The sequence below is a fragment of the Paramisgurnus dabryanus genome, chromosome 12, assembly GCF_030506205.2.
Source record: "Paramisgurnus dabryanus chromosome 12, PD_genome_1.1, whole genome shotgun sequence".
Classification (NCBI taxonomy): domain Eukaryota; kingdom Metazoa; phylum Chordata; class Actinopteri; order Cypriniformes; family Cobitidae; genus Paramisgurnus; species Paramisgurnus dabryanus.
In genome coordinates, this window is record NC_133348.1 from 31366353 (window position 1) to 31382473 (window position 16121).

General features: G+C 35.2%; 1 protein-coding gene across 3 annotated transcripts in view; it reads right to left on the reverse strand.

Moving 5' to 3' along the window:
• Window positions 1–16121, reverse strand: part of dlgap2b (discs, large (Drosophila) homolog-associated protein 2b) — a 171473-nt gene that overhangs the window by 30960 nt on the left and 124392 nt on the right. For all 3 annotated transcript variants that reach the window (XM_065268747.1, XM_065268746.1, XM_065268750.2), the window contains one exon: window positions 6652–6711. In XM_065268747.1, the coding sequence (XP_065124819.1) occupies window positions 6652–6711 (60 nt within the window). The remainder of the gene's footprint in view (window positions 1–6651; window positions 6712–16121) is intronic.

Consider the following 16121-nt stretch of genomic DNA (forward strand, 5'->3'; position numbering starts at 1 on the left):
AAATGTAAAATTATTAGCCTACAGAACACGTAACTTATTAATTTAATTTTAACAAATCAAAATAACCTATACAAATCATATAAAGTAGCCTACGTGTTTTATATAACTGGCTGCTTATAAAAAACCCTGATTTAAGAAATAATGATTAGTAACAATTTATTATCTTTATTAATTAACATTACCATTCCAGATTGAAACAAAATAAGGTTGAGTTTATACCTTATAACGTTATATTACAGTATTTAGTCTTAACAGTGGATGATATTCAGCTCGTCTTGATTTAATTATTTTATTCCACCAAATGGAAAAACCATCCATATCTGAATGAATGGGACTCAAGACGTATACGGCAGATTGCGTTGGCCAAAACACCAAAAGAACCGCTATTTCAAAAGATATTGCGAGCAGACACAGATATTTGCATCCGGGCGAGATTACATTTATCAAAAGACCTCTGAGTTTGGGGAAAAACAGTAAGTAAATTGCTCTGGAATTTTTACAGAGGTTGCAAAGAAAAACACAGACATGGCCGATTCGGACGGGATTAAAATCACAGTGGACCTCTGAGAAGCACGATTTTCTCAGAGGTCCCTCTGTAAAACTAATCCCGTCCAAAATTACAAAGGTTTAAATGGCATCTTTATTTCAAACGACCCGATCGACCGCGACCCGAATGTCATTACAAATATTTGGCCCGGCCCAAATTAAACCTGTTGCTGAAGGAGACGGAGCTGAGCTCCGGCAGGGTGTGTTGTGGATCTGAGGAGGTGGAGCTGCGCTCCGGTGAGCTCCAGCCCAATTTAACCACTGCTACTACTACTACTACTACTACTACTACTACTACTACTACTACTGTTCATACCATGTAAGTATTACTGTACTACTACTACTACTACTACTACTACTACTACTACTACTACCACTACCACTACCACTACACTACACTACTACTACTACTACTACTACTACTACTACTACTACTATTACTACTACTACTACTACTATTACTACTACTACTACTACTACTACTACTACTACTACTAAAATACTACTTCTACTACTACTACTACTACTATTACTACTACTACTACTACTACTATTACTACTACTACTACTACTACTACTACTACTACTACTACTACTACTAAAATACTACTTCTACTACTACTACTACTAACATACTACTTCTACTACTACTACTACTACTACTACTACTACTACTACCATACTACTACCACTACTACTACTACTACTACTACAACAACTGTACTACTACTACTACTACTACTACTACTACTACTACTACTACTACTACTAAAATACTACTTCTACTACTACTAATACTAACATACTACTTCTACTACTACTACTACTACTACTACTACCACCATATTACCACTACTACTACTACTACTACTACAACAACTGTACTACTACTACTACTTCTACTACTACTACTACTACTACTAACATACTACAACTACTACCACAACCACCACAACAACTACTACTACAACAACTGTACTACTTCTACTACTACTACTACTACTACTAACATACTCCTACTCCAACAACAAAAACACCAACAACAACTACAACCACCACTACCACCACCACCACTACTACTACTACTACTACCACTACTATTACTAGTAGAACTACTACAGTGTTGTGTGGTGACTTCTTTTCCGGTGAGGCAAAACGTTTGTAGCCCGTCATGTGTGAGGCTCTTCATGTCAAAATATGTGTTTGGCGAGTAATATGAACCTGCGTGCATCAAGCATCATGTCAAAATACGTGCCTTCTGCAGACGGTTTACACAATAAGTGACTTTTGAAAATTAAAGACTGTGTATATCTTACATATTTTTCAGAGTGTCAAATCTGTATGAGATATAAAAAGATATGAGAAACCTTCTGAGATATAACACAACATGCTTGTCAATCAAACTGCATGACTGTATGTGTGCAGAATAAAGGAAAACAGTGACAGTCAAAGTTTATGATCAAAAAAGACTTTAAAAAAGTGCATCTACCGTATCTGCAAAAAAGCAGATGCCTTTTAATTTCACATTCAAACAACCTTTAGTTATAGCATATGTTCCTAAAGAAAATTGTAAAGTTGGCAATCTCTATTTTAATGTTGAGTAAATTAAATTACACACAGGTTTTGTTTCTACTCGACTGTTACCTCAAGTCTATCTGAATAGAGATGCAGGAGGAGAAAATGTTGTCATTGCAACAGATACTGCACAGACACAAATAAAGATTTACTGCAAACGGCCAAAAGGTTTCATTCTTTTCTGTGGTGTACTGCTTTTATTGGTCATTTTGGTCAAAGCAACAACTTGTTAGCCTGTAACAACACATGTAGCATGGCCATTCTTCTGCCAGAGATACACAGACCTGTGTACCAGATGATTGATCAGGTTTCTTAGAAACAGCTTTCTATTTCTAAAAATGGCACACAAGTGCAAGTCACCACACAAATATGGCATGTATTATTGATGAGAAACCACATTCTCTTATCACAGAGCTATATCAATATTATTGTTTAAAATCCATTGAACACAAAGGGCAGAATTTACAATAAATTAATTTAACCTGCTGATTGTGCACATTTATTTGCACACAAATCTGTCTGCTTTGTTTCAACACCAATTTCAGTAGGGTTTCACAGGGAATTATTTAAATCACGTACAGTAACTGACTAAATTAGTCTCGAGCAGAATTTGCATGGATCTGAGTGATATATTTTGGTGGAGGCAGCAGACTAAAGTGATCTGCCATGAAACACTTGACTATAAAATGTGCTCCATAGCAATTAGTTTTTAGTCAATTTATTTAATGCTTTATCTTAATGTAAAAACATGCTTAATGTTTTCATTAAAGCAATAGTGAGGAAAGTAGAGGTAATGTAACACAGGCCAACCGTATCTGCCATGAGCACGTGTGCTTACTGTACGCTCTACCCACATCTACATTACTAATGGATAGTGAATCATGACCTTTCATTTACGTTATTATAAGGTGCGTGTGTGTTCTGCATTACAAACATGCACATTAAGAAAAGACACTCGTGTTGACTTAGGGCAGCCGGAGGCTGTATCCTGATACATTAAAAAATTAGCCTGCTATGAGGTGTCCTGCTATTAGTTTCCTAAACTAATTACACACTAATTAACACAGCTGAGAATATGGCTGTTGTAATGTGTCTTCACTTGTGTTAAAGCACATAAGGTTGTAAACTGAGTTGTATGTGTTAAGAAGCGTTCATTTCAATGCCAGCTTTAATGCGTTGTAAAACAGATGCTCAGATTTCATTAAAACAACTATTCTGGGCATACAGTGCATGACAAGAGACAATAAAACAGTAGTTCGGTGATTCAAGAGCGGATCATCTGATAATGACCTAAACCTTCGTCAACATTACATTGAAAATTTCTTAAAGGGATAGTTTACCCAAAAGGACAGTTGTTTCATCATGTACTCACCCTCATATTATTCAAAACCTTTGTTTCTTTTTGATAAATTATGTTAAGCACACAGTTGATGCTGACTTCCGTTGTACAGTGTATGATAAACAAATACTAGGGAAGTCAATGGATATTGTCAACTGTATGCTTATCATCATTAATTAAAGTATCCTCTTTTGAATTGAACGGAAGAAAGAAAGTCATACATGTAAATAATGAAAGAATATTTTTGGTGAACTATCCCTATAAGAGGAGTTTCTGATTAAAAGGACAGGAGTCAGTAAAGCTAGGGCCACATCATAAACATGAAAAAAATGACGCTTTAACACGCTTGTTCCTATAGGGTGTGTGCCTAAGTCTATGGGAATGCCGCATACGTAGACGCCTCATAGACTAAAGGTGGTAGATTCTTTTCCTACTTAGCCCCTTAACTCTGGAATGATTTGCCAACTCATGTCCGAGAATCAGACACAGTCGATCACTTTAAATCTAAACTTAAGACTATTTTCTTTAACGAAGCATTCACATAATTTGTCTAGTAAATGTACTTATCTCTCAATAGTTAGCCTGTACGAAACAAAACATTCACATAACTTTCCTGGGTAATATACTAATGCCGCAATAGCTAGCCTTTCTGGAACCGAGCAGATATTAAAGAGGCTGTTTACACTTGGCATTAACACGCGTTTTCGTCGATCGGATCACAAGTGAACGGTGTTCAAAACGTTTTGAACGCGTCCACTTTCGACCACTTTCAACCACATTTAGAGGTAGTCGTAAACTCTTTCGATCGGATTGCTTTTGTAGTGTAAACGCACATGTGGTAGAATGTGTTCGAACAGCCACACGCGACCGCCTTCTCTCCGCCCATTTATCTAATCTGAGGTACTAAACACAAGCTTTACGTCTTTTTTTACTTCTGGCGTGAATACACGGGGAACAGTGCTATCTTTAGCCTTTCGTTGATAAAACTAAAGCGGCTGATCTCCGTAATTTCATTTTGAAAGCGTGTGAAAGTTGCGCGATCTTATTGCATCAATGGCGCTGAAATTTCAGAGAAAGCTCTAACATACACACGTACAAAACTCTGTGCAGCATGTTTACTTACAACAAAAGCAATGGACTCTGACATAATATTAGTTCTCGTCCATATAAACTCATAATTACTCCCGCTCGCGTTTGAATGACAGCTGATAGACCCGCCCACATTCTCACAGACCACCCCCTCACAGTATTCAGGACAAAAGCGGTCGAAAGTGGACAAAAGAGACGGATTTAAATACCAGGTGTAAACGTAATGTGTCTCTTTCGTCCACTTGTGTTCCAATCGATGAAAACACATCTTAATACCAAGTGTAAACAGCCCCAAACACTGTGTGACACTTGCATTACATGCGAACGGCCCCTACGCTAATAGGATTTTGCTTCTCTCTCCCTGTCTTGTCCTGGAACCCGAGGACATTGAGACAAACAGACCCAGTTCTGGCGTCCGTGGATGTCAACACACCACTGATCTACTGGCCGTCCTTTAATGTGATGCCCAGCCGATGCCTGACCAACGACCACTGACGGAACCTGTTAAATCGCCTTATCCGTTTACATCCCATATAAATATAAATATACAGTCGATTCCCTCCTAGAACTTTTTGTTCCTCCCAGGCTAAAAAAAGTTTTTCAACCCCAGGGAGTCAGCTGACATTGGCTGACGATAAATTTTTAATACGCTCGCTTGTAAAGTTTATTCATAGCCGCTGTATTTTGCTACATATATAGACTAACGCTGCCTATTGGAGCTGACGTATCAGTGCGACAGCCATCTTGGATGGGTCCCCAATGAACCCCCCCCACCAGCATTTATTTCTAATGAGGAAGGTGTATACCCAACTATGTTGATCATAACTCCCCGAATTTTTACCGGATTTTCACACGGTTTGGTTACACGTAAGTAATGTTAGTTACGATGACAAAATAATATAAATGGTAAAATAACCAAAATTATTGTTCAATCTTACTTGTGAAAGGCAATCCCATGTGATCTTGTATCAATACTGTGCTGTAAGCTGCACAAAATACGGGCATAGTAGCTCGCTCTCCGTTGACTTCGATTGAATCTTGGTGCTAGCGTAGAGTGAGGAGACTCAACCAATAATAGCAGTGACGCTGGATTACGTTCCAGCACGTCATGAGGCGTCTACGTATTATCTATGAGTGCCGCTATGTGGTCATGACAACACCCCATGCACCATCAACTTCACAAACAACGCGAGTATAGGTTTAGGAAACAGGAAATCTCGCAGAGATCTTGCAATGTTTCTCGCGGCCAAACGTGACTGTAAACAAACATGGCAAACAACTAGCATTAACAGCAAATCTCTGATGTCCATCTCACATGCAGTTCTTATGGTTTCATCTTTCATCAGCTCGGTTTCTGATTGGGTATCGTTTTGTTTCATGTGACAATCTACAGCGTGTGTGCGTGTTTGTCCTCTAAGTTTTCCCCACACAACAACATTTCTGATTTGTGATTTGAGCGGCCCCAACGCACTTCCGAGCAGACCGCAGGAAAATCTAATAAGATAATCTGTTCAACCACAAAGACGATCTGGACATTACCTAGGAAAATAAGCCCAAATTCCTCCGATTATCTTGTGGTGTGTAACCGGAAACATTTGTTTTGATGGGATATGACACGTGTCAAAAAAGCTTTTGTTGGCTAAACATATGTTTTAAATATATACTAAATACATTTGGAGAAAGTAAAGCTCAATAAAATATATTTTTGAATGTGAAAATATATTTAATTTTAATCTTTTCAAACCTGTTATGTTTACAAATTTTTAACATACAAAGTTTTTCTTCCAATGCGACATGAATATACAGTAAATGCTTTAAAATATATTTATTTTTAAAAATATATTTAAAAATATACAAAATTGGCGAATTTTTTTTGTAAACATATTTCAAAATATATTTAATATAAACATTTTGAGGCTATTTTAAAATATATTTTTGTCATATGGGGAGAGGTAATCCAGTATTATACTATAGACTATAACCGATTTTCAAAAACAAAGATTTGTTTTTGAGACAAAATTTAAAATAAACCAAAGTCTGAGGGGGCATGAGACTTTCAAGTTTGAGGATATAATACAGTATGACAAATTGATGGGCTGTACCTGGTGTTGGAGTTTCTGTTCGGTCCACACCACAGGCAGTAGGGAGACGAAACTGGATCCCTGAAACGAACAGTTAATAGGTATTAGCAGAGTCCAAATGAATCGTGTTCAGGTGCAGACTTTGTCCCAATAGTTCATATTCAAATTAAATAAATTTAAATAAAGTTGTCACAGCCCTCTCTTGTGTTTCCCCAGTCCGAGTCTCTTATTTTGAAGTGATGTCTTTGTTTGCCATGTTTGTAGTTCTTTGTAGTTCTTTTGTTTATTGGTTCATGTCTGATTGTCTTGTTATCTTGTTAACCCGTGTGTATATATTGCCCTTGTGTTTCAATTGTCTTTTGGTCAGTCATTGTTGGTTCCTGTTTTCATTGTTTTCTTTCTATGCATTAGTATTTTGTCACCATTCTTGGATCATCTTGCTTCTGTTTTGTTTATCTTGTTTTGTGTTTATGAATAAAGTAACTGCATGTGGATCTGCTTACCAACACGTTGCAGAACGACTGACCACATGGGTTAACAAGATAACAAGACATACCTGGGAAGACAATCAGACAAGAACCAATAAACAAAACAACAGACTACAGCTACAGAGAACTACAAACATGGCAAACAAAAACATAACTTCAAAATAAGAGACTAAGACTGGGGAAACACAAGACAGGACTGTGACAAAAGTAAGACATCTTAAACACTGAACTAGATGGCAGTTTTTACAATTACTATTTTTTCCCCATTTAATGTAAGTCATTGTTAAGCAAATTGAAAACACATCATGCAGCTATAATCAGTGGTGTCAGATTGTTTCATATGAACATATATATACTGTACATACATTTAAAACGGCATATGTATTTAAAATGACAAAAAGGCCAGTACATTGATATTTGACCAGAAGAGCATTTGTTTCATGACAATAAAAACTTATCCTGAATGATTTTCTCATCAGCACTGTATCTCTCATAGAGGTCATGACATTATTTTTCAATTTCCATTCGTCTTATCTGACAACTAAAGGATCCAACATGTTTAATATAATCTGCATCATTCATTTGAGTTAGGGTTTATCAGAAAGAGCCTGTAAGATTCAGACTGTAAGAACATCATTCAGAACATAATCATTAGTAAATATACAATACAATTCAGAACAGTTCAAACTTTCATTTTAAATACATTTGAGATAAATTAAAAGTATGGTACTTTAAAGCAAAGTAATAATTAAGAAAAGTAAAATAAAGAATAAAAACAATAAAGTGTTAAAAACAAGCATTGTTTGATAATCTTCAAAATGACAAACTTAAAAAAAAAAATGCATGAATGAATTAACAAAAAAGGGCAAGAAACAACTTTTCACAAAATAAGTAAATAAAAAACTTAAACTAGAGAAGTAACTTAACAGACATGACATTTTTATGATTACATTTGAAGATTGCTTAATTAATATATGTACTGTAGCAACTAAAATGTAGCATTCATTTATGAACATATATTCAAGCAATGGATGAAAACATACAAACTAATAAAGATCAGTGCTAGTAAATTAATATGTCAATTTCACAATCATCAGTATCAAATTTTATTTTCAGTTCCTTCATAACTGGAAAAGCATTTTAAATTCACCAGTGGCAGTTCATTCATTGAAGATTCCTGTAAGAACATCTCTCGATCCTGAACGTTTCATCTTAGTCGTCTTGATTGTGTGCACATGGGCTCTTACAGTGTGTAAAGTGTTATGTTTGTGACATGCATGAGGGATTTCAATGGTATGATGGTAAGGTGATATATTTTACAAAGTGTCTATTTAAACTAAGGGCAAATAGCGCCCCTTGTCGCGGGTTCGAAACCTCTTTTTGCAGACCTTGCTCTTCTCCCTTTACCTATCACATATCACATCGAAAAGGTATGATGAAAAAAGAAAATGTTTGAAAAGTGGAAATAAATTTTCTAACTAGTGTTAATTAAGAATAAAAGTATTTATTGGGTAGGGTTAGAGGTCTACGGAGCCCCTAAAGGGACATGGAGCAAAAATTAAATGAAGTTTAGTTTCGCGTGCGCACGTGAAACTATTGTGTGCACACGTGAATCTATCGCGTACGCATGTGAATCTATTGCTTGCACACATTAAATAGTTTCTCGTGCGCACGTGAAACTAAACTTTATTTAATTTTTGCTCCATGTCCTAACTAGTGCCTAACTAATGTTAATTAAGAATAAAAGTATTTATTGAGTAGGGTTAGAGGTCTACGGAGCCCCTAAAGGGACATGGAGCAAAAATTTAATACAGTTTAGTTTCGCGTGCGCACGTGAAACTATTGTGTGGGCACGTGAATCTATCGCGTACGCACGTAAAACTATTGTGTGCGCACGTGAATCTATCGCGTACGCACGTGAATCTATTGCGTGCACACATGAAATAGTTTCTCGTGCGCACGTGAAACTAAACTTTATTTATAAGTATTTATTAAGTAGGGTTAGAGATCTACGGAGCCCCTTGGGGACATGGAGCAAAAATTAAATAAAGTTTAGTTTCGTGTGCGCACGTGAAACTATTGTGTGCGCACGTGAATCTATCGCGTATGCACGTGAAACTATTGTGTGCGCACTTGAATCTATCGCGTACGCACGTGAATCTATTGCGTGCACACATGAAATAGTTTCTCGTGCGCACGTGAAACTAAACTTTATTTAATTTTTGCTCCATGTCCTAACTAGTGCCTAACTAGTGTTAATTAAGAATAAAAGTATTTATTGAGTAGGGTTAGAGGTCTACGGAGCCCCTAAAGGGACATGGAGCAAAAATTTAATACAGTTTAGTTTCGCGTGCGCACGTGAAACTATTGTGTGCGCACGTGAATCTATCGTGTACGCACGTGAAACTATTGTGTGCGCACGTGAATCTATTGCGTGCACACATGAAATAGTTTCTCGTGCGCACGTGAAACTAAACTTTATTTATAAGTATTTATTAAGTAGGGTTAGAGATCTACGGAGCCCCTAGGGGACATGGAGCAAAAATTAAATAAAGTTTAGTTTCGTGTGCGCACGTGAAACTATTGTGTGCGCACGTGAATCTATCGCGTACGCACGTGAAACTATTGTGTGCGCACTTGAATCTATCGCGTACGCACGTGAATCTATTGCGTGCACACATGAAATAGTTTCTCGTGCGCACGTGAAACTAAACTTTATTTAATTTTTGCTCCATGTCCTAACTAGTGCCTAACTAGTGTTAATTAAGAATAAAAGTATTTATTGAGTAGGGTTAGAGGTCTACGGAGCACCTAAAGGGACATGGAGCAAAAATTTAATAAAGTTTAGTTTCGCGTGCGCACGTGAAACTATTGTGTGCGCACGTGAATCTATCGCGTACGCACGTGAAACTATTGTGTGCGCACGTGAATCTATCGCGTACGCACGTGAATCTATTGCGTGCACACATGAAATAGTTTCTCGTGCGCACGTGAAACTAAACTTTATTTATTGGTATTTATTAAGTAGGGTTAGAGATCTACGGAGCCCCTAGGGGACATGGAGCAAAAATTAAATAAAGTTTAGTTTCGCGTGCGCATGTGAAACTATTGTGTGCACACGTGAATCTATCGCGTACGCATGTGAATCTATTGCGTGCACACATTAAATAGTTTCTCGTGCGCACGTGAAACTAAACTTTATTTAATTTTTGCTCCATGTCCTAACTAGTGCCTAACTAGTGTTAATTAAGAATAAAAGTATTTATTGAGTAGGGTTAGAGGTCTACGGAGCCCCTAAAGGGACATGGAGCAAAAATTTAATAAAGTTTAGTTTCGCGTGCGCACGTGAAACTTTTGTGTGCGCACGTGAATCTATTGCGTACGCACGTGAAACTATTGTGTGCGCACTTGAATCTACCGCATATGCACGTGAATCTATTGCGTGCACACATGAAATAGTTTCTCGTGCGCACATGAAACTAAACTTTATTTATTAGTATTTATTAAGTAGGGTTAGAGATCTACAGAGCCCCTAGGGGACATGGAGCAAAAATTAAATAAAGTTTAGTTTCGTGTGCGCACGCAAAACTAAACGCGATAGTTTCACATACACACGCGATAGTTTAACGGGAGCACGCGAAACTAAACTTTAGTTTTTTAGGGGCTCGGTAGTGGTAAATGTATCTCCAACTAATTAAGCTTAAATTTAATAATTTTAATCAAAATAATAATTTACACTCTATGTTAATAATTGGAACCTGTTAATCTACAAAAATACTATGGTGCAAATAGTGTCTGCCAATATAGATAGCATCTAATTACTTTATACATTACTGCAAATTGAATAATTGTATTTATTAAATAAAACTACTTTCACCTACACTGTAAAAAGTGAAAAGTTACTTCAATTGGTAATTATTCGATTTTGATGCCTTACTTTTCTTCAACACCACAGAAAAGCACCACAGGTTTATCAATGCCATCAAAATTATTATTTTGTTTTTGTTTATTTTTTGATTACGAAGTAGAAAGTAGATGAAGAAAACTAGGATTCTGTGTGAATTCAAAGCATCGCCCTTATTGTTTACAATGCGTGGAATGGTGATTTGTTGAGCGGATTTGCATTCTGCAGAGACTACGTCGCCGTTTGTAAGAAAGGAGAAAAGATGACAGAATAACACGGTGGATATCGGATTTTGCGCATAATTAAGAATTAACTTTTTACAACTGACCAGATACAATACAGATTTTGGTGGTAACAAATTAAAAAAGGCATTTATCGCATTTTGGAACCAAACTCTTTATATTTTTACTTATTGTAAATAGAATCTAACGCTTTTTGCACTTAGTGTAAGCTTTCGAAAATTTTATTTTAACACTAAAAACACTGTAAAAAATCCTTGTTGCATTTAAATTTTTAGTTTAATCAACTTGAATTCAATTAATTTAAACTTTTTTAACTAGTGAGGAGATCAAATTGATAAAACTTAAAAAAAAAAGCGAAAAAAGGAATTTTTACAGTGAAGGCGGCAACACCTGTCCAAATAACTACACTCTTGTCTTACACTTAAACACTTGCATAACATACATTATTTCCTGCATAAGTTTGCGTGAAGACCGCAAGTGTGGGTAGAACTCATTAACTGTACACACTTAGATCTTTGCACACTGAAGACCGAAATTTTTGTACAGTTTGTACAGTGCACTTAATTACGTTTAATTGGTGTTCATAAAGACTGAACTTAAATGACAATTTACAAAAATATATAATTTACAACAACAAAAAAACATCTATAATGCTACAAAGAGTGCAAAACTCTTAAATATAAAAAAGTAAAAAAATATCTAAAAACATTTTACTTTAATCAACTCAGATTTACAAGTAATGTCAACTTACTATTATTTATCTTGACAAGGGATGAATTGCTACAACTTTTAAATGCAGTTGACTTCTTTCAACTAAATTTTATAAGTTATAACAACTCATCTTACGGTGAAGAAATTTTATTAACAACTGTTTATGTGTCCCATCAGTTGTTATTCTTTCACCAAAATAAAATTCAAATTGTATAGGCGCAAGGGCTTGTGGGTATTCCTCATAGCAGTTTGAACTTATAAATGTAAGTTATTGCACCTGAATTTTTATGTTTATGTTTTTGTAAGTTAATAAGTTAAATGAACAAAACGAGTTAAGTTATGGATCCAAAAAGTCAAATTTAAGTCATGATTGCTCGACTTTTTGAGTACAAAGAGCATTAGGGTTTGTCTTTATGGTTCTTTAATGAACCTTTAACTAAATGGTTCTTTAAGGAACCAAAAAGAACCTTTCAGGCACCTTTATTTTTAAGAGTGTATTCACTACAAATGAATGAATGACATGAGCAACAAGCTTAGTTAACTTCAACACAATACTGTATAATATTTCGTACACCCTTTGTTTTGAAATCAGTACCTACCATCCTGTTTTCCAAGCAGTTCCACGATCATCTGCCACAATCTGTATTTATATTCCTTCTCTTTGTATTCCACGATTTGTGCTGCAAGTAAATAAACTTGTCAGACGCTATTCTAATTTATGGCATTCATTTGTACAGTGATTCTAAATTGTCGAAACACCTCTTAAAATGCTTGATCCGAATCTTTTTATGACGTACGAAAGTTTCGGAACCAGTGTGTAAACGAGATTAATATAACGCAATGTGCATTTTTTAATTGCGAAAATTCGGACTCAGTGTGCAAACTTTATTAGCAATTCAAAAATGTTGATCCAGGTAGCTGCATGGGATCTCATTGTTATTGTAAAAAGTAAGTAGTAAACCCACAAGTAAGTTAACAGTTTTGATGCAACTGGTAACAATACAATAAGGTTATATTTGTTAACATAATACATTAGCTTCTATAAACTAACAATGCTTTATAGTTTATCAGCATTTATTTTTATTTTTAATAATATTAATAAATGCCAATACAATACAGTATTTCATTGTGCATTAACTCATGTTAAAACTTTTGATAAAAAAAAATATAAGTAAATGTTGACCAAGATTTAAAAAGAAGTATTGTTCTGTGTTAGTTCACAACTGTTTAATAAAGAGCAGTTGCAAACACTTAACAAAATAACTACATGATCTCATGGAAATCGTTAAAAATCATGGAAAATTAGATCACTTTATCCATGATCATGTCACGGAATTCAGCTTTTTCACTGTGTCACTCCCACGGATTTCTCATATCATTTTATGTATTGTTTTCTCATAGTTTTTTCCTATTTTCAAATCATTGTAGCTTTTTTAAATTTTCCGTGGCTATAACATAGATTAATTGTGAGATCAGATTGCAAAATAACTACACTCTAAAAATGGCTTGGTGATTATTTTACCCATGTTGGGTAAATGGACTGAAAACATGCTGGGTTAAAAATGACCCAATATTGGGTTGTTGTTATGCAACCATGGGTCATAATAACCCAGCAGTTGGGTTAAAACAACCCAGCATTTGGTCAATCTTAACCCAGTGGTGTGGTCTGTTCAATATTTACCCAACATGGGTCAAAAATAACCCTTTCTACAGTCTTTAACTTCCACATTATGTGTATTTTGTGTGTGTTAAGGGCATTAAGGACAAGACCAAGTGTGAGTATTTGGACAGGTGCTTGGAACTGACAAAAGTTTGAGCTAAAAACAAGATACTTATTTTAACACAAAGTATTTGCTAAAAAGTTTATTAATATTTAAAATTGACTTATCTTGAGTGGATTTTTGACTGGTCTTATAATAATGCATTATACTAAGTAGTGTATGTGCACCGCTTCCTTAAAATTGTCTGTTTACTTTTTGGAACAGCCATTTAGAGCATAATTATAACAGAGCATCTACAGTATAATCTCTTAAGATGCTGTCTACAAACAAAAAGTGTTTTTATTATGTGTTTTGTCAACATGAATGAATGTACTGTATGTATGTATGTATGTATGTATAGATGGATGAATGGATGGATGGGTGGAATGAATTGTTGATGAATTACTGCAGGTGTATGAGGAGAGGGCCAGAAGAACTCTGCCGTGTCCAGTCCATCAGAACCCAGAGTCTGTTCCTCTTTCTCTCCTTTCAACATGAAGGTGGAAGACGTGTTTGTGTCGACTGTTGGTGGTGATGTGAAGTTACAGCTACAATCTCAACATACATACATACATACAGTGGCAATGCCCCCATGAATGCAGCGTGGATGTCATCATAGTGTTAAATACATGTGTCAATTTAAACCATTCCACACATGACATCCCAGATCTTAGTCTCCTTTCTCTTTTTCCATGACTGCATTATTCATATTAGTACAGTTCCTAATACTAACTAACTAATTGTTACAAAGATGCTTCAACTTAATTGGAAAATTAGATCTACTGTATTACGATCCCATCATCACAGTTTTACATTTTTTTATTCTTGCATTTTCCACAAACAGGGTACAAAATAGGGCCAGCAACTATTAAAGATGTTTGTTTGTTTATTTATTTTAATCAGGGAATGGTGTTCATTAACCTAATATATTAAAGATATATGAAGAGTTTGGTTTCAAAACGCAATAAATCCATTTTGACTTATTTGGGTAAAAACATTTTTTCTATACCAAGAAAGTGACAAGATGAAAAACACTATTTTCTTTTACAAACTTTCAAATAACAAATTCAAATCCATAATTTGATTTTCAAAGATTTATTATAAAAACTGTTTTTTTTTTCCGCAAAATGCAATAATGTTTATTCAAAATGCTATAAATCTATTGAATCAATATATAAATGTGCATTCATCTTTGCCATGTTATATTCATTTAGTTGACTAGTGGTAAACACTGATTAAAAAAATAAACATTAAATGCATTAATCAAAAAACTTACTTTGTAATATTAAGATCACTGTCATTGCTGCTCTCATCCTTGGGACGTTGTCGCTGAATTTTTTTGACAGCGATCAGCTGTAAAATGTTTTGGTCCTGCCCGATTTTCGTTGACTTTGAGTAAAGTAATGGAAAGTTTTTCATAAGATCCCCTGGGGTCAATGTGTTAGCATGACAGAAGCTTGATTCTGTCGGGAGAACAAGCAACAGTTGCATTTTCTGTCTCCCTAGTGCCTCTTGCATAATTTATTCGATTTTGATGGCCCGCCACAGAAATTCACCACAGGTTTGCCATCAAAAGTATTATTTTGTTTATTTGTTGATCACGGAGTACAAAGTAGATGAGGAAAACTAGGATTCTGTGTGTATTCAACACTCCGCCATTGTTGTTTATAGTGAATGGTGCGCTGTGATTGGTTAAGGGGATTTATTGCATTCTGCAGAGAAGGAGGACTGGCATTTGTCACGTTTTTTGTTTTTAATACTGACCTGATTTTGATGGTAACTATTTTTTTTATCACATTTTGGAACCAAGCTCTTCATACTGTATACATTTTTTTTTATATTCCAGCTGTTTTGAAGTTTTACATTTTTGCAACCCTGCCATCAAGTTTAAAAAATCTCTGAATGGTTAGAAATATTTTAAAACCCTTGTGGTTTTTTTCAACATTATTTAAACTTCAATATCAAATTTACAAACAAATTTTAACAAATGCTGACAGGGTTGCAAGTAAGAGTCGCAAATACAGCATAAATTCAGTTATTATTTAAAATGATTATAATTATTTAATAAAGGCAAGCTACTTTGTGACCAAATGTTGGTCTATTGATTTTTACTCAACACTACAATATTTAACTAGATTGAAGAATAGAGAAATTATTTTGTTTTCCCATCACATTGCAAAATGAGCATTTTATAAAGGAAGGAATTTTAAACAGGATTGCAAGACTGGTCAGGACACAGAAATGTTTACAAACTTCTGCACTTTTAATGAATTAAAATTTTAAAGTCTAACGCTATAAATCTATTGTCTTTTATCAAGGTGTACTGTATTTGTGGAAAGTGCATTTATAAACTTTGTTAAACTGCTAAAATTCACCACCCAATATT